At 35.4% G+C, this 24,699-nt stretch overlaps 2 protein-coding genes and 1 long non-coding RNA gene across 10 annotated transcripts in view; 1 reads left to right on the top strand and 2 right to left on the bottom strand.

The window, feature by feature from the left end:
* Positions 1–1,795, bottom strand: part of LOC106154681 (nucleoside hydrolase) — a 10,201-nt gene extending 8,406 nt beyond the window's left edge. The window contains exons 1-2 of one of the 4 annotated variants that reach the window (XM_013529122.3): positions 1,682–1,795; positions 71–269 (exon numbers count right to left, since the gene is read on the bottom strand). In XM_013529122.3, coding sequence (XP_013384576.1) covers positions 71–253 — 183 coding nt within the window. In that variant the 5' untranslated portion in view covers positions 254–269; positions 1,682–1,795. Of the gene's footprint in view, positions 1–70; positions 273–743; positions 876–1,681 lie in introns of those variants that run through there. The other 3 variants (XM_087018547.1, XM_013529123.3, XM_013529124.2) reach the window with 3 other exon arrangements.
* On the top strand, positions 1,717–24,699 carry LOC106166404 (F-box DNA helicase 1). 5 transcript variants are annotated; one of them, XM_087018531.1, is made up of 21 exons: positions 1,717–1,845; positions 11,648–12,859; positions 13,291–13,493; positions 14,253–14,380; positions 14,616–14,745; positions 15,089–15,282; positions 15,534–15,748; positions 15,995–16,073; positions 16,485–16,574; positions 16,727–16,943; positions 17,180–17,354; positions 17,717–17,853; positions 18,095–18,194; positions 18,292–18,416; positions 18,717–18,792; positions 21,838–22,038; positions 22,295–22,390; positions 22,626–22,735; positions 22,882–23,007; positions 23,789–23,836; positions 23,874–24,699. In XM_087018531.1, the coding sequence occupies exons 2-21, from the start codon at positions 11,674–11,676 to the stop codon at positions 24,009–24,011; spliced, it is 3,774 nt and encodes a 1,257-aa protein (XP_086874657.1). In that variant the 5' UTR covers positions 1,717–1,845; positions 11,648–11,673; the 3' UTR covers positions 24,012–24,699. The 5 variants fall into 5 exon arrangements, with proteins under 5 accessions (XP_086874657.1, XP_086874635.1, XP_086874661.1 ...); XM_087018509.1 differs by having other exon boundaries at positions 11,648–12,904; XM_087018514.1 differs by having other exon boundaries at positions 1,814–1,966; positions 11,648–12,904.
* LOC147764834 (uncharacterized) lies at positions 9,590–11,144 on the bottom strand. Its single transcript, XR_015335609.1, has 2 exons — positions 10,398–11,144; positions 9,590–10,057 (listed from the first exon to the last, which is right to left on the bottom strand). It is a non-coding gene; the product is annotated as an uncharacterized LOC147764834 (long non-coding RNA).

Genomic DNA, 24,699 nt, shown 5'->3' with positions numbered 1-24,699 from the left:
TAATGTATTACAAAGATGGTGATACATTCTTGATACCATACATTGGCACAATTTACAAAGTGGTACCTACATCCATCCTATCACATGTCTTGAGTACCCTCAGTGTATTAATGTATACTTGGTCCAACATCGTATTTCCATTCACACAAGTGATGGCCAGCACATCAACGTCAGGGCAAGCCAATGCCATCATAATGGCCTGAGCATCATCCACACCAGTGTCCACATCAATGATGAGCTTCCTCTTGGCCATCTTACTTTGCTGGAATCTGCTTTGGTCAATTAAAAAAAGAAATTATAAAAAAAGGAGTTGAGTTATATTAGGAAAGGCAGACATGCTGAAAACTTTTCAGAATGGTCGGACATGTAATGAAATGTAATGAAAAATTTGCCGGACCAAATGGATTTTTTCCAGACCGAAAATCGCCCTGCTTTTTTGAGACGGATACTACGATTAAGTAGCTTACTTTGTTTGTGAATGTGATCGGTTTGAAATGGAAGGGAAAAAACGCTTTGGGCTTCATACAATTTTTTTTTTTAGTTAAGTATGTCAAATAATGACTGTAAAATCAAAATGGTGGCTCTTAAAACTCTTGTCGGTCATTTAGACCGACTAAGTCCAGGTTTTTACTGGTCCACACAAATTTTGCCAGTCATGACCGATTGGACAGTTTCTGGAAAGGGGCTTTAAAACTGCAGAATAACTATAATAACATTAAAAAAAGAAAGAGCATAACCTTTACCATTAAGAGTCTCTGGTTGGCCATATCTTACAGTTGAATTCAGTGTTCAGTGCACCCATAGTGCTAGCACAAAAATCCATGCGTTAGCATTTCTATTGACGATTCTGATATGTTCTGGCTGTTAGCTGTTAGCACAGCCAGTACATATCACAATAATCAATAGGGGTGTTAACACATGAATTTTCGTGCTACCGTAGTGCTATTAAGTTTGTCTTCACTTCCTCTGGAAGTAACGTACTGTAAAGGGATAGAAGCCCTTAAGGTAAAGGTGCAAAAAGCTTTTTTTTTTTTCAAAATTAGAAACCACCTTCTCAATGGCCCTGCACAAATCGCCATAACTGTTTAAGTCTCTGATACTTCCTATTCCATCTACAGATCTGGGCACCCTATTAAATATGATTGTACTGTACCTATAATTATGTGTGAAGGTTTTTTTTACCTCTGCCAAGGAGGTTATTTTTTCACCCCTGTTTGTCTATATTTGTTTGTCCGTCTGTTATCAACATAACTCAAAAAGTTATGGACTGATTCTGATGAAATTTTCAGGAACTGTCAGAAGTGGGCCAAGGAACAGATGATTAGTTTTTGGTGGTGATCCGGATAAATAATCAATCAATAATCAATAATAAAAAAAAACTAAGTTATGGACCGATTTTGATGCATTTTTCAGTAACTGTCAGAAGTTGGCCAAGGAACAGATGATTAGTTTTTTGTGGTGATCCGGATCAATAATCAAAAATGTCAAAAATTTAGGGGTGAAACGGCATTGGATGGAGACTTTGCTGCCTTGGCGGAGGTCTGCGCTCTCCGAGTTCAATAAAGATTCTACTTCTCCTTAATTCCCATAAAATCAATGTCCTGAAATGACGTCCTCCATATAGTTATAATGGTTAGGGTTAGTCTCACCGAAGTGGGTCAAAATCTAGGGCGAGGCTCACCTGTACAAATGAATGGGAAGCGAACTCTCTGTCACTTTACACCGTCCCACTCACCGGCATGTTTGACCTGACCTTTGAACTAACTACCTCGTTCCGTCTTGTTACACATGCGCAGATGAAACTGCTGGATGGAAAAATATGAAAGAAGGGCGCACGATTTTAAGGTATTCAGGATTTCATGTTTTAAATATGTAGATCCACGACTATTTTTATTGCAAGTATATCATTGTGTGTGGGACTGACAGAATGTAGAACAGGTTACCGTAAGCAATGCAACAGCATTCGGTAGGTCGATTTGAAAATGTACTTAACCTTGTCACTGTCACTGCATGTCTCGCAGTGTCAGACAACAGATTATCATTTATGGTTTATTAGGTCTTACCTCAGTTTTCTCCAGTGTTATTTATATAAGGCTTTACCCTACTATGGCATGCATTAAGTTTAAGTACAGGCTTATAAACGTATTAGGCGTTTTCTAACTCGAACCTCAGATTAGTGAGTCGGGGGCGTCTCGATAGTCCGAAGGTTCATTGGTCCGAAGGTTCAATGGTCCGAAAAGTGGTAACATTTTTATCGATTTTTTAATCAAGGGTTCATTGGTCCGAAGGTTCTATAGTGAACATTCGGACCAATGAACCTTCGGACTATTGAACCTTCGGACTATCGCTACGGCCCCAGTGAGTCCAAATAAAGGGATAATAACTCTTCATGTGAGATCTATATTTCACAATAATCACATTGTGAATAACTCATTTAAATATAATATATTCCGTTTTACCACAAAAAGGCAGTTATAACTATTATTCTCTTATCTGAGCTTGTCTTTAGACCATGTGACCTCCATTGATGGCTATACTCTGTTAAAATCTCTTAAGAGATTTTACAAAAAACCCAAACTTTTTAGAAAATAAACAGGGACTAACTTAGAATGTAAAAATGAATTCATTAACCATTGGTAAGTATGGGAAAATTGTTGTTTACTCTAGGAAAATTCATTTTCTGGCCAAAACGAAGAGTTATTATCCCTTTAACGACTCCAGACACGAATTACCCATCTCAACTTCAAATTACTTGCCCCAATTACATTATTTCAGCACACAAACCGTTGACCTGCTCATCTATCCGTTTTGTATGAGCCAGAGATTGTCAAGAAGGTATTTCTGTTGTGTTAAAAGAACTTGTAGGGGGCCTGAATATACAGCCTGAGACATGGACGTAAGCTGGCCCAATTGTTTGTATAATGAAATGCTAAGCCTGTGGCAAGTAATTGTACCACCAGCGTTAGCGGATCGTTCCGCCGGCTCCGCCGGACGGCTACCGTTACCGCTTCTCCTCCTAGACGGTAAGGGCCCCCTTACCCATCTCTTGGATTTAGGTCACCTATAATCTCAACTCGTTCCACGTAAAATTTGGACTTTGTCGGTTTTGGGGTCTAGGTGTGGCACTCATTGTAATGCACCCTTGTCTAAAAATGGCAAAATTAAATGCTAATTATCTACCCTACAGAAGGAATTATGGGAAAAATGTCTACAGAAGGCTTTCCAAAAGTCATATGTGTAGATTTCAAATATGCCCTTGGATTTGACCTTTGACCTTTATTTCAAGGTCAAACGGGCCAAAATTTTCAAAAAAATGAATTTTTTTATGAAAAAAAAATTATTTGCCCTGTTATTCAGACACCACACAGACTTAACCAATAATATTATTGGAAAGTGTTACCCTTCAGGTCATCTTTCATCTCCGTGAATTTGGGGTCAATCGGTGCATTTTCACGGCAGAAGCGGCCATAAGATACCGAAACTGAAAACTGTCTCTAATTCGGGAACCGTTAATGCTAGAGACCCATTCTTTTTTGCATTTTGTAGAGCATGTAAAGCCCAACACTGAAGGTGGTCTCGGTTTTTTTGTATTCCATACGGTTTTCGAGTTATGCTGTATCAAAAAGTACATATTGGTGATGAAAGCAAAATGTGCAGTACGGTAATGGATAATAAATTTTGAACTCCGGAAAAATAAAACATAAGGCTTGGCAAAGCAGACAACTTGTGGTCAAAAATGACATTATTTCATCAAATTTGAACATGTGGAACTTCAGAGCACCTCCCATTTCAAGGATTTTGACCAAAATGACCTTTTCTTTATTTTAATTAATTTTTTCTGTAGGAAATTTATGGCACATTATGGTAACTCCAAAATTATAACATTTAGTCCCTTATTTCTCCAAAACTGGCAGAGATAGGTCCATAGTTACTATTGAAGTTGAATAGGAAGTCATATACTGGCAATCTAAATGTGACCTTAAAATTGACCTTTGACCTACTTTTCACCATGAACTGAACTTTGCAAATTTTGGTTCCCTTTTATCTCCAAAACTGGCAGAGATAGGTCCATAGTTACTATTGAAGTTGAATAGGAAGTCATATACTGGCAATCTAGATGTGACCTTAAAATTGACCTTTGACCTACTTTTCACCATGAACTGAACTTTGCAAATTTTGGTTCCCTTTTATCTCCAAAACTGGCAGAGATAGGTCCATAGTTACTATTGAAGTTGAATAGGAAGTCATATACTGGCAATCTAAATGTGACCTTAAAATTGACCTTTGACCTACTTTTCACCATGAACTGAACTTTGCAAATTTTGGTTCCCTCTAATCTCCAAAACTGGCAGAGATAGGTCCATAGTTACTATTGAAGTTGAATAGGAAGTCATATACTGGCAATCTAAATGTGACCTTGAAATTGACCTTTGACCTACTTTTCACCATGAACTGAACTTTGCAAATTTTGCTTCCCTTTTATCTCCAAAACAGGCAGAGATAGGTCCATAGTTACTATTGAAGTTGAATAGGAAGTCATATACTGGCAATCTAAATGTGACCTTAAAATTGACCTTTGACCTACTTTTCACCATGAACTGAACTTTGCAAATTTTGGTTCCCTTTTATCTCCAAAACTGGCAGAGATAGGTCCATAGTTACTATTGAAGTTGAATAGGAAGTCATATATTGGCAATCTAAATGTGACCTTGAAATTGACCTTTGACCTACCTTACGATGAACTTAACTTTGATTGTACCATTTTTAGTCATATATATTTTTTGCATATTTATGTACAGACACAGATGTGTCTGTACATATTGCCATCGCCTGCGTCTGTCGTCGCCGATGCCGATGGCGATGCCGATGCCGATGCCGATGCCGATGCCGTGCACTTTTCTTGTAAACACGATAAGTGGAGGGCAGTTTTACTTTTTGGCATTATATTTACAGAGCTGGTGAATATTCATAAAACGCAGGTCAAGTTCGAAAATCAGCATGATCGGGCCATTATTGTAGAAGTTATGCTGTTTTTTCACTTTTCAGCATATTTTTCACATTTCCTCAGATTCAATTCTTAGGCATGTTAACAGTCTCATTATTAAACTAATAAGATACGTAAAAGTTTTTGTTTGACATTTCCTGCATCTTTACAACATTGTTAGTTGATTTTGTAAAAATGATGGTAAACTTGTTATCGTGTATTGTGTAATGAAGTTTCAAAAATGGAAATAAACTCATATCATTGCAGTTTGTCAGATTCAATCATTCACTATGTTCAGAATCTCAGAATGGAAGAAATTGGACATTTAACACTGCTTTATTGATATTTTTCCCATCTCATCAATTTTCTTAGTTGATCATATAAAAATGGCAGTAAACTGTTAATTTTGTTTTATGTTAAAAATTGTTAAAAATGGGAAAAAAAACATTTCAGAACAGTGCTGTCTTATTTACATTTTGGCATTTTCAAGTTGTGACTTTGAAGTTCCATGGGCCTGAAGACCTTTGCTAGTCACATTTTCTGAATATCCATGATACTAATATTTTATTATTAAAAATTGATGGTCATTATGCTGTTAAACATTATGTAATATTGCATCAAAATTTGAAAAAAACCTACTTTGGGCACTGCTCCCATGATGACCATTTAAGAAAAACCATGTCACTTACTGTTCTCAAACAGTACAGTAAATATGTACAGATGTGTCAAAAATGTGTCTGTACATATTGCCATCACCTGCGTCTGTCTTCGCCGTCAGCGCCTTCACCGCCGTCACCAGCGCCTTGCACTTTCATTGTAAACATGATAAGTGGAAGGCAGTTTTACTTTTGGGCTTTATATTTACAGAGCTGATGAATATTAATAAAACGCAGGTCAAGTTCGAAAATTAGCATGATCGGGCCATTATTGTAGAAGTTATGCTTTTTTTTCACTTTTCAGCATATTTCACATATTGGCATTTTCAAGGTGTGACTTTGAAGTTCTACATGCTTGAAGACCCATGCTAGTCACATTTTCTGAAAATCCATGATACGTATATTTTATTATTAAAAATTGACGGTCATTATGCTGTTAACCAATATGTAATATTGCATCAGAATAGAAGAAAACAATTATGGGTGCTGCTGCCATGATGACCATTATTGGAAAACCATGTTACTTATGATTGCCAAATGTTCAAAAAAAGAAACACAGGACTAAAATGCAGCCTGGGTTGGAAAAGTAGTCTAATTGGCTTCTTTTTCTTTAAGTTATACATTTTCAAAGTGTGAACTTGAACTCCCATGGGCCTGAAGCCTTATGCTTGTTACACGTTTTACTTACATTGGTATTACCTGTTGAGCATAATTAAAATTTGATGTTGAATTTGCAGTTTAACATAATGTACTTTTGCATCAGAATTGACAGTAGCCTATTTTATGCATAGTTATTTCCTGCTTTTTGTCTGTACATTTGACAGCTTTGCTGCCTTGTTTGAAAATTCTTGTTGATTGTATTTTTATGTACAGACACAGATGTGTCTGTACATATTGCCATCACCTGCGTCTGTCGTCGCCGTCGCCGTCGCCGATGCCGATGCCGGCGCCGTGCACTTTCCTTGTAAACACGATAAGTGGAGGGCAGTTTTACTTTTTGGCTTAATATTTACAGAGCTGATGAATATTCATAAAACGCAGGTCAAGTTCGAAAACCAGCATGATCGGGCCATTATTGTAGAAGTTATGCTGTTTTTTCACTTTTCAGCATATATGCAACCCTGTAAACACATTTTAAGGAAAACCGTTAGGCCTGTTGTCATGAAACTCACAGGAGTAATCAATCTTACTATAACGCAGGTCAAGTTCGAAAATCGGCATGATCGGGCCACTATTTTAGTAGTTATGCTGTTTTTTCATTTTTCAGCATATATACAACACTGTAAACACAATATAAGAAAAACAGATAGGCCAATTGTCATTTAACTCACAAGAGTGGTCAATCTTACTAAAACGCAGGTTGAGTTCGAAAATCAGCATAATCGGGCCATTATTTTAGAAGTTATGCTGTTTTTTCAAATTTCCTCAGATTCAACTGTTAGGCATGTTAACAGTCTCATTAATGAACTAATAAGATACGTAAAAGTGTTTGTTTGACATTTCCTGCATCTTTACAACATTGTTAGTTGATTATGTAAAAATGATGGTAAACTTGTTATCGTGTATTGTGTAATAAAGTTTCCAAAATGGAAATAAACTCATATCATTGCAGTTTGTCAGATTCAATCATTCACTATGTTCAGAATCTCAGAATGGAGGAAATTGGACATTTAACACTGTTGTATTGATATTTTTCCCATCTCATCAATTTTCTTAGTTGATCGTATAAAAATGGCAGTAACCTGTTAATTTTGTTTTATGTTAAAAAAAGTGTTAAAAATGGAAAAAAAAAAACATTTCAGAACAGTGCTGTCTTGTTTACATTCTGGCATTTTCAAGTTGTAACTTTGAAGTTCCATGGGCCTGAAGACCTTTGCTAGTCACATTTTCTGAATATCCATGATACTAATATTTTATTATTAAAAATTGATGGTCATTATGCTGTTAAACATTATGTAATATTGCATCAAAATTTGAAAAAAAACCATTTTGGGCACTGCTCCCATGATGACCATTTAAGAAAAACCATGTCACTTACTGTTCTCAAACAGTACAGTAAATATGTACAGATGTGTCTGTACATATTGCCATCACCTGCGTCTGTCGTCGCCGTCGTCGCCGGTGCCGACACCGTGCACTTTCATTGTAAACATGATAAGTGGAAGGCAGTTTTACTTTTTGGCTGTATATTTACAGAGCTGATGAATATTCATAAAACGCAGGTCAAGTTAAAAAATCAGCATGATCGGGCCATTATTGTAGAAGTTATGCTGTTTTTTCACTTTTCAGCATATATCCAACACTGTAAACACATTTTAAGGAAAACCGTTAGGCCTGTTGTCATGAAAATCACAGGAGTAATTGATCTTACTATAACACAGGTCAAGTTCGAAAATCGGCATGTTCCACGGGCTTGAAGACCCATGCTAGTCACATTTTCTGAAAATCCATGATACGTGTATTTTATTATTAAAAATTAACGGTCATTTTGCTGTTAACCATTATGTAATATTGCATCAGAATAGAAGAAAACACAATTTTGGGTGCTGCTGCCAAGATGACCATTATGGGAAAACCATGTTACTTATGATTGTCAAACTTTCAAAAAGAAATACAGGACTAAAATGCAGAGTAATTGATCTTACTAAAACGCAGGTCAAGTTCAAAAATCGGCATGATCGGGCCACTATTTTAGTAGTTATGCTTTTTTTTTCACTTTTCAGCATATATGCAACACTGTAAACACAATATAAGAAAAACATATGGGCCAATTGTCATTAAACTCACAGGAGTGGTCATTCCTGCTAAATCGCAGGTTGAGTTCAAAAATCAGCATAATCGGGCCATTATTTTAAAGAAATGCCGTTTTTATGTACAGACACAGATGTATTTTACCTGTTGAGCATTATTAAAATTTGATGTTGAATTTGCAGTTTAACAAAATGTACTTTTGCATCAGAATTGACAGTAGCCTTTTTTGTTATTTCCTGCTTTTTGTCTGTACATTTGACAGCTTTGCTGCCTTGTTACAGCTTGTCAAGCACAAGACTGGTGGCTGTGTCCCTTATTTTGTGTATGTGGGGGTCTATACGAATGCGCTTGCTCCAGCTGGTGGTACAATATTCGGAGGCGGTATCGCCTCTCTGATCCTCTAGTTCTACATTGGGGCAACATGAAAATTCATGGGTTAGCACTCCTATTGACAAATAGAGGCTGTCCGGGTTTTCAACGAGAAGACCACATTTCCCCGTGATTTTACGAGATCTGCCTTGAGGTGGGGTTAAAATATTGAGACCACAAGGAAGTAGAGCAGCGATTTCTTTACTTGAAAAATAGCTGAACTTACAAAATTTTTGAGCTACAGGCTTATTCTTTTTTTTTCACTTTATAAAGAAAAAGTATTGATATAATATGTACGTACAACTGACATGTTGAATGTGCCAAGCTAAGAGCCGATGACGCTTGCAAAGCAAAATTCGCCCGGAGGACGTACTACGCAGCAAAGGTCGCGTTTAAACAGGCTACATCACCAGAGGTTTGCTTGTGGTACAGGAAAATGACATTAGTTACCATTGTTTTTCATTGACTGGTCATTTCATGAGATCCGTTTGAACAACAAAAGCTTTACAACTGCAACTTATTTTTCTTTATAATTTTTTTACTATTAAACTTTACTTATAAAGAAGTAAAAAAAATCATTTGACATTTCATTTACTGATGGATGGCATATCAGAACATTAGACCTGCCAGCATCTTTGTTTTAATTTCACTAAATTTAAAGGCTGGAACTTGATCATAAAGTTAATTTTCTTCATTTATTTACTGATGAAAATGATGATATAGAAGCTAATGGTTAGCATTCACAAAATGTAAGTTTCATTGTGATCAGATTTGACTTAAATGACAGGAAAGATGACAAAAGAAAGTATTAAAATGGACAACATATAGGTTGAACTTTTCATAAATCATTGCATTTTATTGACAGTTATACACAAATACAACAAATAAACACAACATCACAGGCGAACTTGTATTTGTGATCTCAGTAAATAACATAAAAAACAGGTGTCATATAGTTATTTTAAAAAGTCACTACAGTAACATAAGAATGATACAAGCAAGAAAAATTATTTTCTTCATTAAATTACTAGTGCAGTACAATACATAGGCCTATATATATATTCATAAAACCAAATATTTCATTTTAAAGTAATAAAGGAAATGCCTGATACTGTAAGTGACACCCAGACAAAAATGCCATCTGTTGATTACTGATATAATAAGTCAACAACATAATAACTAGTCTAAGGACATTAGAGATTAATATACACTGAGCAATCTTCAACATCTGTTTATCCTGACCACGTCTCTCACAGTTCTTGCCTGGTTCAATAACATGCGCTGTGTCTGTCATGCTCTAAAATAAAAAAAATAATAATTCACTTAGTTTTCTGAAATATATATCATTATGTGATAAACGTTGTTGTAAAATACTAACTCTAATTTCTACCTTACTTGCAATTATTATAACCGGCCACCCGGCATGGAATGTCACAAATGCAACTGAACATTGTGTATACTTAATAGGTGTGGAAGGTTCACCAGTATTTCATAATCAGGTACACGTTATATGGAGACAGGAATGGTATAAGCAAATTTGTCTGATATAGTTACTGTAAAAGACTATTAATCACAAGTGCTAGGGCTGTATTACATTAATAAACCATGATGTCCTGTAAACTACACACAAAACTTACTCAGTACTTATTAACATGCCCCTCGACTGTTGATGATACGGTCTATACGGTGATGCCATGAAGCCAGTGACGTGTCGGGTGCGAGTTGTCTGCAGTTGGTCCCTTTCTTCCTACAAAATACTACGACCTGACCTGTACTTTAAATATGTCGACACTTAGTCCTTTTAATTTAATCAACTTCTCTTTCTTTACTTCACTTCTCTCGCCAGACGTGTCCGTCATCCATGGTCATTTTCCTGGTTTTCTTGCTAAGCATTAACTGCAATGCACCCTATGACAACATTAGTAATTTGCCATAGCGTTGCTCTATCTCAAATTACATGACACTGCCAAATTTTACTTAATGCAATCCTATAACATAGACTTGTGAGAAGACGCGAGAGAAGTTTCAATGGCAGATTTTAACCCTACCTCTTGTGAAATCTCGCTCCAATCCAGGTCTCGTTTAAAGTCATCTGCTGCGCAGATGTTCAAAATAGGCTATCCCGGACATTCCCTATTCTGATATGTACGACAGTGCTAACATTGGGGTAGTTAATTCATGGCTAGAGTAATAAATTTTTCATTTATCAAAAATCGAAGGCTTGTGTTAGAAACAGCAATTATCATTTATGAGGCCTGAAGTAGGAAGATCTTTAACTGAGACAATACATCTTAATTGTATTATTTTTTGACCTATTAATTATGCATAGATTATGCATAGATTAATCTATGCTATCGGAATATGAGTGTGACACTAATTTAATGTCTTAACCACACTAGACTGTTACTTTAATTGGTTAATAAACTGTGTGAATAAACCTGAAAACCACATAAAATGACTTATGACTGCCATATAAGTCTATCATAATGCAAAAAACAATAGAAATTGGTTGAGTATTTGTAATGAAATTCATAAAATCACCTAACACAAAAATTATGCGTCAGCATTCCTATTGACAATTTTGGTATATATATATGTCACAGGCAAGATTGTAATCAGGTAAGATTTTTAATTTTTTAGGGAAAATTAAAATCACAATTGCCTAAGTGAGATTGAAACTTAAGTTAGCAGTTAAGCACAACAGTGGAACAGATTACTGCAAAGGAAACGAATAAGAATAATATGTTCCTGGTTCACTCAATTATTGCATTATGTGTTTTGCAAGTCCATACTCTATTGAGCAGTTTCATGTAAATCCTTTATGAAGCTGGGCACTATGCATGATTTTTATGTGACAGTGAATAAAGTTATTTAATTATTTTTTCAGGAAGGGTCAGTCTGTAAGCTTCAAAAATGAGTGAACAAACCTCTGCAGTGCCAACTTCTGGTGAAACACAAGCTGCCAAGAGAAGAAAAGTGCAACTTACTACTGCACAATGTCAGGAACGAAGCAGTAGTGAGGAGGGGGCCATACCACTGACAAACCCAGCGGCAGTGAAAACAAGCTCTAAAGATCCAAACAGGGGTCTTTATCCTAGGTCTAGAGCAAATAAAACCAAGAGTAGGATGCCAGAAAATGAGAGTTCTAAGATAAACCTTGAAATGACTGCTCAGTATAATGGTTTTCAGCCTGCAGGTTATCAGTACACATTGAATAGAAGCCCCAAACAGTCACCAGGAAAGAGACATATCATACAGAAAAACAAGTTGACAAATTATTTTTCATCAACCAAACCGGAGTTCAGTGAATGCATAGGAGCTGACAATACTGAGGATGCACCTGTACAGTGCACACCACCTCAAAGTATTACTTCATCATCAGAAAACTCAGTACCTTCCACTTCCAAAGCAAGCATATCTGATGAATGCATAGGAGTGCGCTTTAAGGAGGATGGGACCTTGAAGTTTACACCCCTTGATAGCATTCCAACATCACATAGCTCATCACCATCTTTTTCCACTTCCACTTCCAAAGCAAGCATATCTGATGAATGCATAGGAGTGCGCTTTAAGGAGGATGGGACCTTGAAGTTTACACCTCTTGACAGCATTCCAACATCACATAGCTCATCACCATCTTTTACCAAAATTAGAGAATTCGGTGGAATTAAAGGAGCAAACCAAAGTGAGGATGCACCTTTACAGTGTACACCCCCTCACAGTATTAAAACATCTTTGCAGAACTTGTCTTCCAGTTCTAAAGGTTCCTCACCTTCCAGTTCTCAAACTAGAAAAACTTGTGTGATGTATTCTCCCCTCAAGAAACTTGAAAATGGCACATATGTGTGTGAAAAGTCTCCAGTAAATGCAACAACATCAAAGACTACACTTTGGCCTACCTTAGCACTGGATGATGACAGCAGTGACTTTGAGAAGAAAGGTGCTACAAGCTTTAGCACACAGAGGAAGAATTTTTCAAGAAACATATTTGATGATGATAGCAATGATTTTGATTGCAATAGTGCCACAGTTTTCAGTTCTCAAAGAAATGGATTTTCTAGAAGCACCAACACTGCAACCAAAGTAGATCCACAAAAAGGTGAAAAGACTTCTGTAGATGAAAAGCAGAGATATGAAACAGTTGGTAAGACATACAAAGTTAACTAAGGAAAAATGAAATGGTAATGGTAATTTCTAGATAGTTTCAGTAGGCAAAAATTATCAAACTTTCAGATACATAATTTTATACTCACAAAAACTATTTCTAAATAGCATTTGTGAGGCTTTTATTCCATAAATAGATCCTATGAAGTAACCTGCCTTTTAATTTTGTTGCAACCACTAAATAGGATTAATGGTTTAATTTTAAGAAATTATCACAGTATCTGAAGATCGAGTAATTACTATTCTCAGTCATTGTTTATATCAAAACCAAAAGCCTTGGCAGCATTTTGAAGAGCTACAACCAGCACAGCCACATTTTAAGCTGCCACAACGCTGGCATCATGTATAGTACTTCTTCTATTCCAGGTAACTTAAGTGACAAGTATGGACTCCTTGGAACTGGAGAGGTTGACCTGACTGGAGATGAGACTGACAGTGATAAAGACTATTTTTCCATGCTGCCAATTGAAGTGATTGAGAACATACTCTGTCAGCTGCCCATGTTGGATTTAGCTCTGAATGTCAACAGAGTCTGCAGTCAATGGAATGACATCATATCAGATGAAAGGGTAATTATTTGTTTCCTAACAATATTTTCAGATCTATGATAATTATAATTTCTGTGTTTATAAAAATATATCATAATCTTAAATTGAAAATTAAGATATCTGTACTGTATACTTTTGCACATAAACATGCTTTGATACACAAGTTTTGTTTTTGATAGTATTTCTAAATATTACTGAAACTCAAGAATGTCATCATGGTTTTATTATATAGTCATAACCCAAAAACAAATTTTAATGTGTTCAGAATAAAGTTGTCAAGGTTTCTCTGGAAGCACAACCTGTTTATAAAAAGTGAGTATTAGAAAATGCACAGATGGAGCCTCAAGTAGTCAGGAAAAGATTAATAACTTGAAAACATCAAGCAGCTTAATTGATCTCCAGGAAAGTAAATGATAATCGGTCTTTTGTATGTATGCCTAGAAAGGGGTTAACAAAGACTGACTTGATCACCAAGTAAACTGATGATTGATTGTAAAACACTCTTGTATAACATTCCAGTTTCTAATTGAAATCAAATAAAGTGAGAGAGAGAGATAGAGGGAGACTGTACAGACATCAGAGTAGAGTGTCTACTGTAGAAAACATACTGTGAGATGCTGTTGCTGAGATGAAGTCTCTCTCCCTATCTGAGTTATGCCTGTTGCTGTAGCCAAGTGACAATACCATGCATGTAAAACCATTTGCTTGACTTTATTATAATATAATTGAAGTATATTTTGATAAAATATTTTACCTTTGATTTCTTTGTTTTATTTTCAGTTTGTACCTTGGAAAAAGATGTACCACAAACTTAAAAAAGATGATGAAAAGGCCATCCAGTTCACCAAAAATTTGCTTGTAGAAGGAAACATGAAAACAATCCCTGATCTTTTAATGGGATTAATCAGGTAAGTGGACCATACTATACAAAGAGCTAAAATGAAAAAAAATTATGGGTCAAATGGTAAGATAAGTTACTTTTATCTGGATTATTTTGACGATTGTAGACTGTTAATACTTAAGTCAAATGAGGTCATATAGATTATCAAGTTGGAAGAAGTGCTGGCATTTTTTTAGAAATTTTTTTTTTTTTTTTTTGCTTTTCTATTATATACATAAAGATGTGTTCTATTCTGAATACAGGCACTTAAAAGACCATAAACCTGTCACAGTCAGGGTCAATACCATGTCAGAGTGCCTGAGAAGACACACTAAATATGAATGTGCAGAGGATCTCTTGAAGGAGAGACTGGAGGACTGCATAGTGGATGGAGTAAGAGTTTAAGCAACCTGTTTGTGTTTTATGTCTAGTTTTTTGGTGCAAGTCCTTTTCATACTGCATTTGTTTGTTTGCCCTTCATATTCAACTTGTATAAGCAATATTATATGCCATATTGGAAGGTTGGTTTTTTGAAAGATGAAGGAAGGGAATAATTAAGGCAAGCTTTGCTATGTAAAAGTTAAACCAGGTTGTTGGATTTTTAATTTTCATTTTTCTAAATATTTGGGTTGATGAAGATAAGAAACGTCAAAATTTATTGAAAGTCTACTATTTCTAAATATTCAGTGACAAATTTTCCATAAAGGCTCTCTACACATATTTATATAATTTACAGGTACCAAATCCATGGAGTTTGATCACAATGCTAGTGATCATTTCGGAGACTGTACATGACATTGAGGAAGTAATAGAGTGCCTGCTGTGTGCTCACTCCCAGTGTACAGCTAATGAGGTGGTGGAGTGTTTGTATCACATTGCAGTTATATTGCTGGCATTCAAGAAGAACTTTTCAACTGGTCCTTGGAATGGGTTAGTTAGTCTTACTTTTTATTATCTGTTACTTTTACATGATTTTTTTTGTTGTAAATTTCAAGATGGGATGGGTGTGAAGATTTTTTTGAAACAAGTAAAATTTATTATCACATAATGTTCAAACGAGTTAAGTAAGCACTAATTATTGATGGCAGGAAAAAGGCTGTTACAGCAAACAAGAACTTTTTTTAATTGTATAAAATATTAAAAGTAGAACTATTGATAGTAATAGGTACATTGTCTTTCAGTATCCACTACAGACTGTACTATGCCTTGTATCTTCATGAGAATTCCACTACATCTAACATGCTTGACCTGACTGGTGTATTTGAAAAATACAAAGGACAGCAGAGCCTTTTGAAATATGGCAAAGCAACAGGGTTGAAGATGACACATGAACAACAAAGAATCATCAATCACAATGTTGCAAGAGGAGATGTGCTCAAAATCATTGCCTTTGCAGGTGTGGTTTATTTGCATATGTGTATGCTCTTCATTGATCTGAACTAATCTTCTAGGTGTGTTGCAAAGTGTCATTTCCAAAAGATATAACATTTAAAGGACAAATTTTTTGACAAATAATGCATTTAGAATATTATTGAAAATTTAGTTCCATTTTTGTCTAATCAATCCAATATCAGCCATTATCAGTGAATGGTGAATTCATTGTCTTGTTTAACAAAATCTTCTACAATTTTCCTTTTTCCAGGGACTGGAAAAACGTCCACTTTGATCCGATACACCCAGTTCAGGCCTAGTACCTCATTTGTGCTTGTTGTCTACAATAAGTAAGTTATTTTAATTTAAATACATACATGTGTATTGAAATATTAAGATTATATGCATTCATAAGTGTGAGTCATCATGCCACTGGCCAATGACAGACTGATTCCAGTTCACTGACCCAAAGTCGGAACTCTGTAGAATTTAACTGTAAAAAGACCTGATTGAAACTAGATTGGTTCTTTAAGAAGAATAAGAAAATTCATTGTCAACCACTTATAAATTAGGACTGGGTGATTTTAAAAACTTTTGACATCTTTAACAGAGTATGAACTATAGCATCAGTGTACTCATTATCAGTTTGAAGATGGCCATTCTCCATGCAGGTATAGTGTTTTTTTCCTTGCTTGTGGTAAGAAAAACTTTGAGCAGTAGTCCATGAATATTTTGGAAACATATTTACATATCTTATTCAGGGCTGTCAGTGAACGGAATAAGAGTGCCTTCCCATCCAATGTGAATAGCACCACTGTGCATGCATTGGCATTCAGGAGTTTTGGTGTAAAGTAAGCAGTTTTCAACAAATCATTTTAGATTTCATAAAATTTTTTTGTTTAGTGGGTGCACATGCACACATGCATTGCATTTCAACATTCATTGCACACAGAACATATGATATTGCTATGAGCATTTATTTTTCCACTGTTCTTATCTTCAGATACAAATCCAAACTTGGGGATGTCAAAGTGAGCCATTTGCTTGATTTCCTTCCCAATCTGAAAGGATTTAACAGTTTTTTGAGATGCAAGGCTGTGCGTGATACCATCAATACTTTCATGAACTCTGCTGATCCCTTCATCACTACTGCTCATGTACCGTTGACTGAAATGGGTAAAAATGGTCAACCGAAAGATATAGATCATGAAAAGAAAATGGTAAGTGGTAATTACTTGATTTTCTTGGCAGTATGTATGGGTATAGATAAATTGTTATTAAACCAGAATTTTGTCATCATGAGCAAGCAGATGTATTTTTAAAAGAAGGTTGTATGAAATATAAACAGCCCCTTGTCTGGACAGTTGGTAGAGTGAAAAATACCTTAAAAGAAAAGATGTACTTCCAATGCCTATTTGTTTTACCACAAGGGTAAATGTACCCATTATCTTTAAAGCAATATTCACAAGATGCTTCTAAAGCATGGGAAGTGATGAAGAATGTATCAAATTGTCAACTGAACATGCCTCATGATGGTTACTTGAAGCTATTCCAACTATCCAGAGTTCCAGAGAAAGTTCTGAGCAAATATGACTGCATCTTGATAGATGAAGCACAAGATTTAACTCCTGGTGAGTTTTTGTGCTATTTGTTAATGTGAAAATTGTGAAGGATTGCACAATGTGTATATTAGTAGAAAAAAGTTTGATCAAATGTGTGAGACAGTGCCTTGATTAAAACAAGTAATTTAGCTATGTACAGACTGTACTGAAAACTTTTAGTGGGGTTCAGTAACTGAACAAATTTAACTGGTTTTGCTTCAATTTTACTGGCCTTTGGCATGGGACTATTATTTACATCTCAGACTGTATATAAGGATGAAATAGACATCTAAGAATGACAACATTTCATTTTCCCTCCCTCAATTCTTTTCTTTTACACACACACCAACAACAACGATGTCAAGTTATTATACATTGTTTTTCTATTCCAGCCATAGCTGACTTATTGTTAAGACAACCACAGGCCAAGATATTGGTTGGTGACCCCCACCAGCAAATTTATGCATTCCGTGGAGCTGTAAATTCCATGAGACAAGTGGAAAATACACACACTTTCTACCTGACACAGGTTCTGGTTAAAAATTTATAGATTGGTTGATATTTGAACTATATTGCAAAATGCCTTTGCATTTAAAATTATTTAATATTATGAAATAAAAAAAAAAATAATATAAAAAATTTTATATTGAATTTGATGGTCCATTTTCATAAAATAATGAATTAACTACTGGTCTACTAAGTGATCATGAAATTAATAGTTGAGTGAATCCATTTTCAAAATACTAATCGAATTTGTGTGTACATTCCAGTCATTCCGTTTTGGACCAGAAATTGCCTATGTGGCAAACTGTGTTCTTGAACATCTCAAGAAAGAGAAGACAAAAACATTGGTTGGCAGTGGTGTGCCAGGTATGATACAATTATTCCATAGTAAAAAAAAAAGCACAAAGTAAGAGTAATCAATGTGAGATATTATTATTACTTTTCCCCTTGATGGACATTACAGGTGGTGTCTATGGGGACCAGGAGGGACAACTGGCAATACTGTGCAGGTGTAACTACACTGTATTCAATGAGGCGACAAAGAAGTGCTGCTACACAGATAAAAATCTGAAGGTAGCATTTGTAGGGGTGAGTTTGTAGTTAACAGTTAAGCATGAGAATGTACAAGTCAAAAGAAGAATAGAAAACATGAATACCAGTAGCATGAATATCAAATTGATATTACAAAAATTAATTGGCCTTTTGTACCCAATTTCTGAGGGTTACACAAAGAAAGAGTTGAATTTTGTTGAGATATGGTTAGATTTATTGAAGTAAATGTAAATCTTTTTAATATTCGTAATTGTACCACCACCACTAGGCACTGGTGGTACACATGGATTTAGTCCCGACCCGTCTCGTTAAATGAAGTTTTGCTTTAATTTTCAGGGCACTGATAGCTTTGGGTTCCCTTTGTTAATGGAAATCTATGCCATGCTGCTGTCAGAGGAACAGCGCAAAAAAGGTAGGTAATAGAAGCACTTCCATTAGCTATTACACTGTTAGCCTTATTGTTTGTAAAATGAGTTCTGTGTATTATATAAATCTCTAGTGTTTATTGAAAGAGAAGTTAAACAGTAGCAATAGGGATGCAGTTATCATGATGCTAGTAAAAATATGTTCATATATGATTTTATTGTACCACCAGCGTTAGCGCTGGCGGTACACATGGTTTCGGTCCCGTCCGGATCGTTCCGCCGGCTCCGCCGGCTCCGCCGGACGGCTACCGTTACCGCTTCTCCTCCTAGACGGTAAGGGCCCCCGTACCCATCTCATGGATTTAGGTCACCTATAATCTCAACTCGTTCCACGTAAAGTTTGGGCTTTGTCGGTATTGGGGTCTGGGTGTGGCACTCATTGCAATGCACCCTTGTCTAAAAATGGCAAAATTAAATGCTTATTATCTACCCTACGGAAGGAGTTATGGGAAAAATTTCTATAGACGGCTTTCCAAAAGTCATATGTGTAGATTTCAAATATACCCTTGGATTTGACCTTTGACCTTTACTTCAAGGTCAAATGGGCCAAAATTTTCAAAAAAATGAATTTTTTTACGAAAAAAATTTTTTTTGCCCTGTTATTCAGACACCACACAGACTTAACCAATAATATTATTGGAAAGTGTTACCCTTCAGGTCATCTTTCATCTCCATGAATTTGGGGTCAATCGGTGCATTTTCACGGGAGTAGCGGCCATAAGATACCGAAACTGAAAACTGTCTCTAATTCGGGAACCGTTAATGCTAGAGACCCATTCTTTTTTGCATTTTGTAGAGCATGTTAAGCCCAACACTGGAGGTGGTCTCAGTTTTTTTGTATTCCATACGGTTTTCGAGTTACACTGTATCAAAAAGTACATATAAGTGGTAAGAGCAAAATGTGCAGTACGGTAATGGATAATAAATTTTGAACTCTGGAAAAATAAAACATAAGGCTTGGCAAAGCAGACAACTTGTGTTCAAAAATGACATTATTTCATCAAATTTGAACTTCTGAAACTTCAGAGCACCTCCTATTTCAAGAATTTTGACCAAAATGACATTTTCTTTATTTTAATTAATTTTTTCTGTACGAAATTTATGGCACATTATGGTAACTCCAAAATTATAACATTAAGTCCCTTATATCTCCAAAACTGGCAGAAATAGGTCCATAGTTACTATTGAAGTTGAATAGGAAGTCATATACTGGCAATCTTACTGTGACCTTGAAATTGACCTTTGACCTACTTTTCACCATGGACTGAACTTTGCAAATTTTGCTTCCCTTTTATCTCCAAAACTGGCTGAGATAGGTCCATAGTTACTATTGAACTTGAATAGGAAGTCATATACTGGCAATCTTAATGTGATCTTAAAATTAATCTTTGACCTACTTTTCACCATGAATTGAACTTTGCAAATTTTTCTTCCCTTTTATCTCCAAAACTGGCAGAGATAGGTCCATAGTTACTATTGAACTTGAATAGGAAGTCATATACTGGCAATCTTAATGTGACCTTAAACTTGACCTTTGACCTACTTTTCACCATGAACTGAACTTTGCAAATTTTGCTTTCCTTTTATCTCCAAAACTGGCAGAGATAGGTCCGTAGTTACTATTGAACTTGAATAGGAAGTCATATACTGGCAATCTAAATGTGACCTTAAAAATGACCTTTGACCTACTTTACACCATGAACTGAATTTTGCAAATTTTCCTTTCCTTTTATCTCCAAAACTGGCAGAGATAGGTCCATAGTTACTATTGAACTTGAATAGGAAGTCATATACTGGCAATCTTAATGTGACCTTAAAATTGACCTTTGATCTACTTTTCACCATAAACTGAACTTTGCAAATTTTGCTTCCCTTTTATCTCCAAAACTGGCAGAGATAGGTCCATAGTTACTATTGAACTTGAATAGGAAGTCATATACTGGCAATCTAAATGTGACCTTAAAATTGACCTTTGACCTACTTTTCACCATGAACTGAATTTTGCAAATTTTCCTTTCCTTTTATCTCCAAAACTGGCAGAGATAGGTCCATAGTTACTATTGAACTTGAATAGGAAGTCATATACTGGCAATCTAAATGTGACCTTAAAATTGACCTTTGACCTACTTTTCACCATAAACTGAACTTTGCAAATTTTTCTTCCCTTTTATCTCCAAAACTGGCAGAGATAGGTCCATAGTTACTATTGAACTTGAATAGGAAGTCATATACTGGCAATCTAAATGTGACCTTAAAATTGACCTTTGACCTACTTTTCACCATGAACTGAACTTTGCAAATTTTGCTTTCCTTTTATCTCCAAAACTGGCTGAGATAGGTCCATAGTTACTATTGAACTTGAATAGAAAGTCATATACTGGCAATCTAAATGTGACCTTGAAATTGACCTTTGACCTACTTTTCACCATGAACTGAATTTTGCAAATTTTGCTTCCCTTTTATCTCCAAAACTGGCAGAGATAGGTCCATAGTTACTATTGAACTTGAATAGAAAGTCATATACTGGCAATCTAAATGTGACCTTGAAATTGACCTTTGACCTACTTTTCACCATGAACTGAATTTTGCAAATTTTGCCTCCCTTTTATCTCCAAAACTTGACAGAGATAGGTCCATAGTTACTCTTGAACTTGAATAGGAAGTCATATACTGGCAATTTACTGTGACCTTGAAATTGACCTTTGACCTACCTTACGAAGAACTTAAATTTGATTGTACCATATATATATTTTGCAATAGTTTAAAAATTCTTGTTGATTGCATTTTTACAGCTTGTCAAGCACAAAACTGGTGGCTGTGTCCCTTATTTTGTGTATGTGGGGGTCTATACGAATGCGCTTGCTCCAGCTGGTGGTACAATATTCGAAGGCGGTATCGCCTCTCTGATCCTCTAGTTACCATCAGATTCTGTTCATACCACAACCATCCCCATGCACATATCCTTTAACAGTGTAGCTTGTAAGCAGAGTCGTTGTTTTGCTTTAAACTGATCTTTAGTATTTTTTTTTTAGAAAACAGAGTAATAAAGAACCGCTTACTTCAGAAATTTCTGAAGCAGCCATGTCCATTCGGTGCTTTAGAAAAGTTTGCTGAAAATGTAGAAGATGCAGATTTGCTGGGAAAAATAAAGATTGTGAAGACATTTCATCACAGATTGCCAAACATAGTAGACAAGATACTTAGTAAAACAGTGGGGGATTTGCGGCTTGCAGGTGAGACTTTTTTTATAGCCCAGGGAGAACTTTGGAGAAACTGTTCCAAAAATATATATATTGAATGGGATAAGTATTTACATTGTGCTGTGTTGATACAGCCCAAGTAATTACTGGATGGAGATTTTACTGAAGGTTCATTTATTCTCTGTTCCAATTAATAAAAATTAATGGTGTGATTTTTTCTTACTTCATTGTAACTTTAAGAGCTGAGCTCAATTTTTGTTTTATGACTTCATTTCTTTTTTTTTGCCAGATGTGGTTTTCAGCACTGCTCACAAGTCAAAAGGTTTGGAGTTCAGCACTGTGCAGCTGACAGATGATTTCCTTATTAATTCAGATGGTCAAACAGGTGAGCATTTCTTTCAATACTTGTGCACCACTGGTAAAGCTTGAGATCTGCTTCTTATAAGTATTTAATTAAAATGTGTTTGATAATTAATTTGTGCAAAATTATCATTACAATTCATTTAAATCACTTCATAATGCATTTGCCATTACTTGTTATATTCATCTGTATCATCTCCACTTCAATTTTGATATTAACAAAAAAAAATGTTTTATGAAATAAAATGATTTAATTCTAGTGGAACACAAAGAAGATGAATGCAATATTCTGTATGTGGCAGTTACAAGGGCTAAGAAGCGACTTCAGATGAATGAAATTTTGATGAAACATGTGCTCAGACATCTAGGAGTAAGTTGTCTCTTATTTCTTTGTCTTTCAGTGGTGAGTTGTCCAAAATTGTGTACAATAATTTTTTGGTTGAATTTGACATCCGTTTAGTTTTTGCCCAACTTTATTAAAAGTTTGTTGTTGTTACAAAAATGTCTCATTTTTAGGAGCAGTTTGAGTACCCAGTTTCCAGTAAATCACTAGAAAAGGATGGTGCATCAATCAAGTGCATGTACACAGACCAAGTCTTTAAACCAAATGCTGCTACACTAGTCAGAAGGACTGTAAAGATAGTGAGTACAGATGTATTCACCATATACTTTACACTATTACGTACACTTTGCAACTTTTTAGCCCTTATACCTCTAAAACTGGCAGAAAAATGTTGTTAGTTACTAGTGAACTTGAATACAAAACAATGTATTGCAAAGCATAATGTGTCCTTGAATTTGACCATTAACCTATTTTTTACCATGAGATACACTTTGCAATTTTCTAGCCCTTGTCCAAAATTAAAATAGATGAACCCATAGTTACTATTGAACTCTTCAATAGGAGATCATATATTGGCAATCTTCATTTAACATTGAATTTAACATTTGACCTATTTCTCATCAGGAAATGCACTGCAAATTTTCTAGCCCTCATATCTCCTAGTAGAAAAATGATCATAGGTCTTATTGATCTTGAATAGGAAATATAATGGGAATTCACATGTGATCCAAATTTGATCTTTGACCTACTTTTCACCTAAAAGGCACTTTTTTATTTTTAAACCCTTATATTGCCAAAGCTAGATGAGATACACCCATAGTTATTGTTGAATTTGAATAGGAAGTCAAATATAGGGAATTTAAGCATGACCCCGAATTAGACCTTTGGCATACTTTCTACCATAAAATGCACTTTCCAAATTTTCTTGCCCTTACATTTCCTAATCTAGGAGAGATTTTTCTATGGTTGCCAATCAACTTGAATTCACATAATCATGCTGGTGGTCAAAAAACAGAATGGCGACATCATTGCTCTGATCCTCTAGTTATTATGAATATGCGTTTTATCTTGACATTTCAGGATGGTGGAAGAGTCACATTGGATGGTGGAATGCACAGCCCAGTTGTTGTACATCAGAACTACCCAGCTTGGAGAGAGCTATTAGGTACACCAGAACTACCCAGCTTGGAGAGAGCTATTAGGTACATCTGGCTCTGGGGAAGACACTTCTTCTCAGGACAGTGATTACCAATACATTATGGATGAGGATATGGTGGATGCCATGGTTGGATGGTTTATGTAACCAGTAATGGGCAGAATCATGCTATTTGTATGATTTGACAATTCCAGTGGCAGGGATGATGTGAATGACAGCCCGGTGAACTCCACACTTAAGCGAGTTGTGGCAAGGCTTTTTAATGCCTATTAAATTTGGGGTGAAATTGCTAGGTTCTAGTATGTCTGTTATGGCCTTTTACAGGATTAAATGACCTCAGCTCAGTCCAAAAGTAGATGCAGAATGCAAAAATAGATGTATAATTCCATTTATATAGCTTATGTTATCTTTATGTACTGGTATGCTGCTATATAATATACTTAAGTAAAATGATAAGATTTTACAGTATATTTTATATGATAATTATGTACCTTCTGCAGAGTTTAAAAAGTATTATTGAAATATTTTAAAATAAGTAATCTTAGCATGCTTAGAGGGTAGTTTACTATAGTATACCATATATTAATTGTAAACGTAGTCAGTTTAAATGATACATTATTTTTTTCCATGTGATAGTATAGGTTTCCTGGGTGCATGTAGCATTAATGTGGTTCTACAATGACAGTGTTACAGCAGCACAGGATTATTTCAGATACGTGCCAATTAACAGTTTTTTTAATAGACTTTATATCTGAGATTGCTTTGCTGGACAAGTTGGACAACTAGCCTTTTAATAAAAAACAGTTGGAAATAAAATATTTTTTGATAAAAATTT

Source organism: Lingula anatina, chromosome 1 (assembly GCF_051362555.1).
Source record: "Lingula anatina isolate TDL-2025a chromosome 1, LinAna3.0, whole genome shotgun sequence".
NCBI classification, from domain to species: Eukaryota; Metazoa; Brachiopoda; class Lingulata; order Lingulida; family Lingulidae; genus Lingula; species Lingula anatina.
Note: the sequence above shows the minus strand (reverse complement) of the source record. Positions and strands in the feature narration are given on the sequence as shown.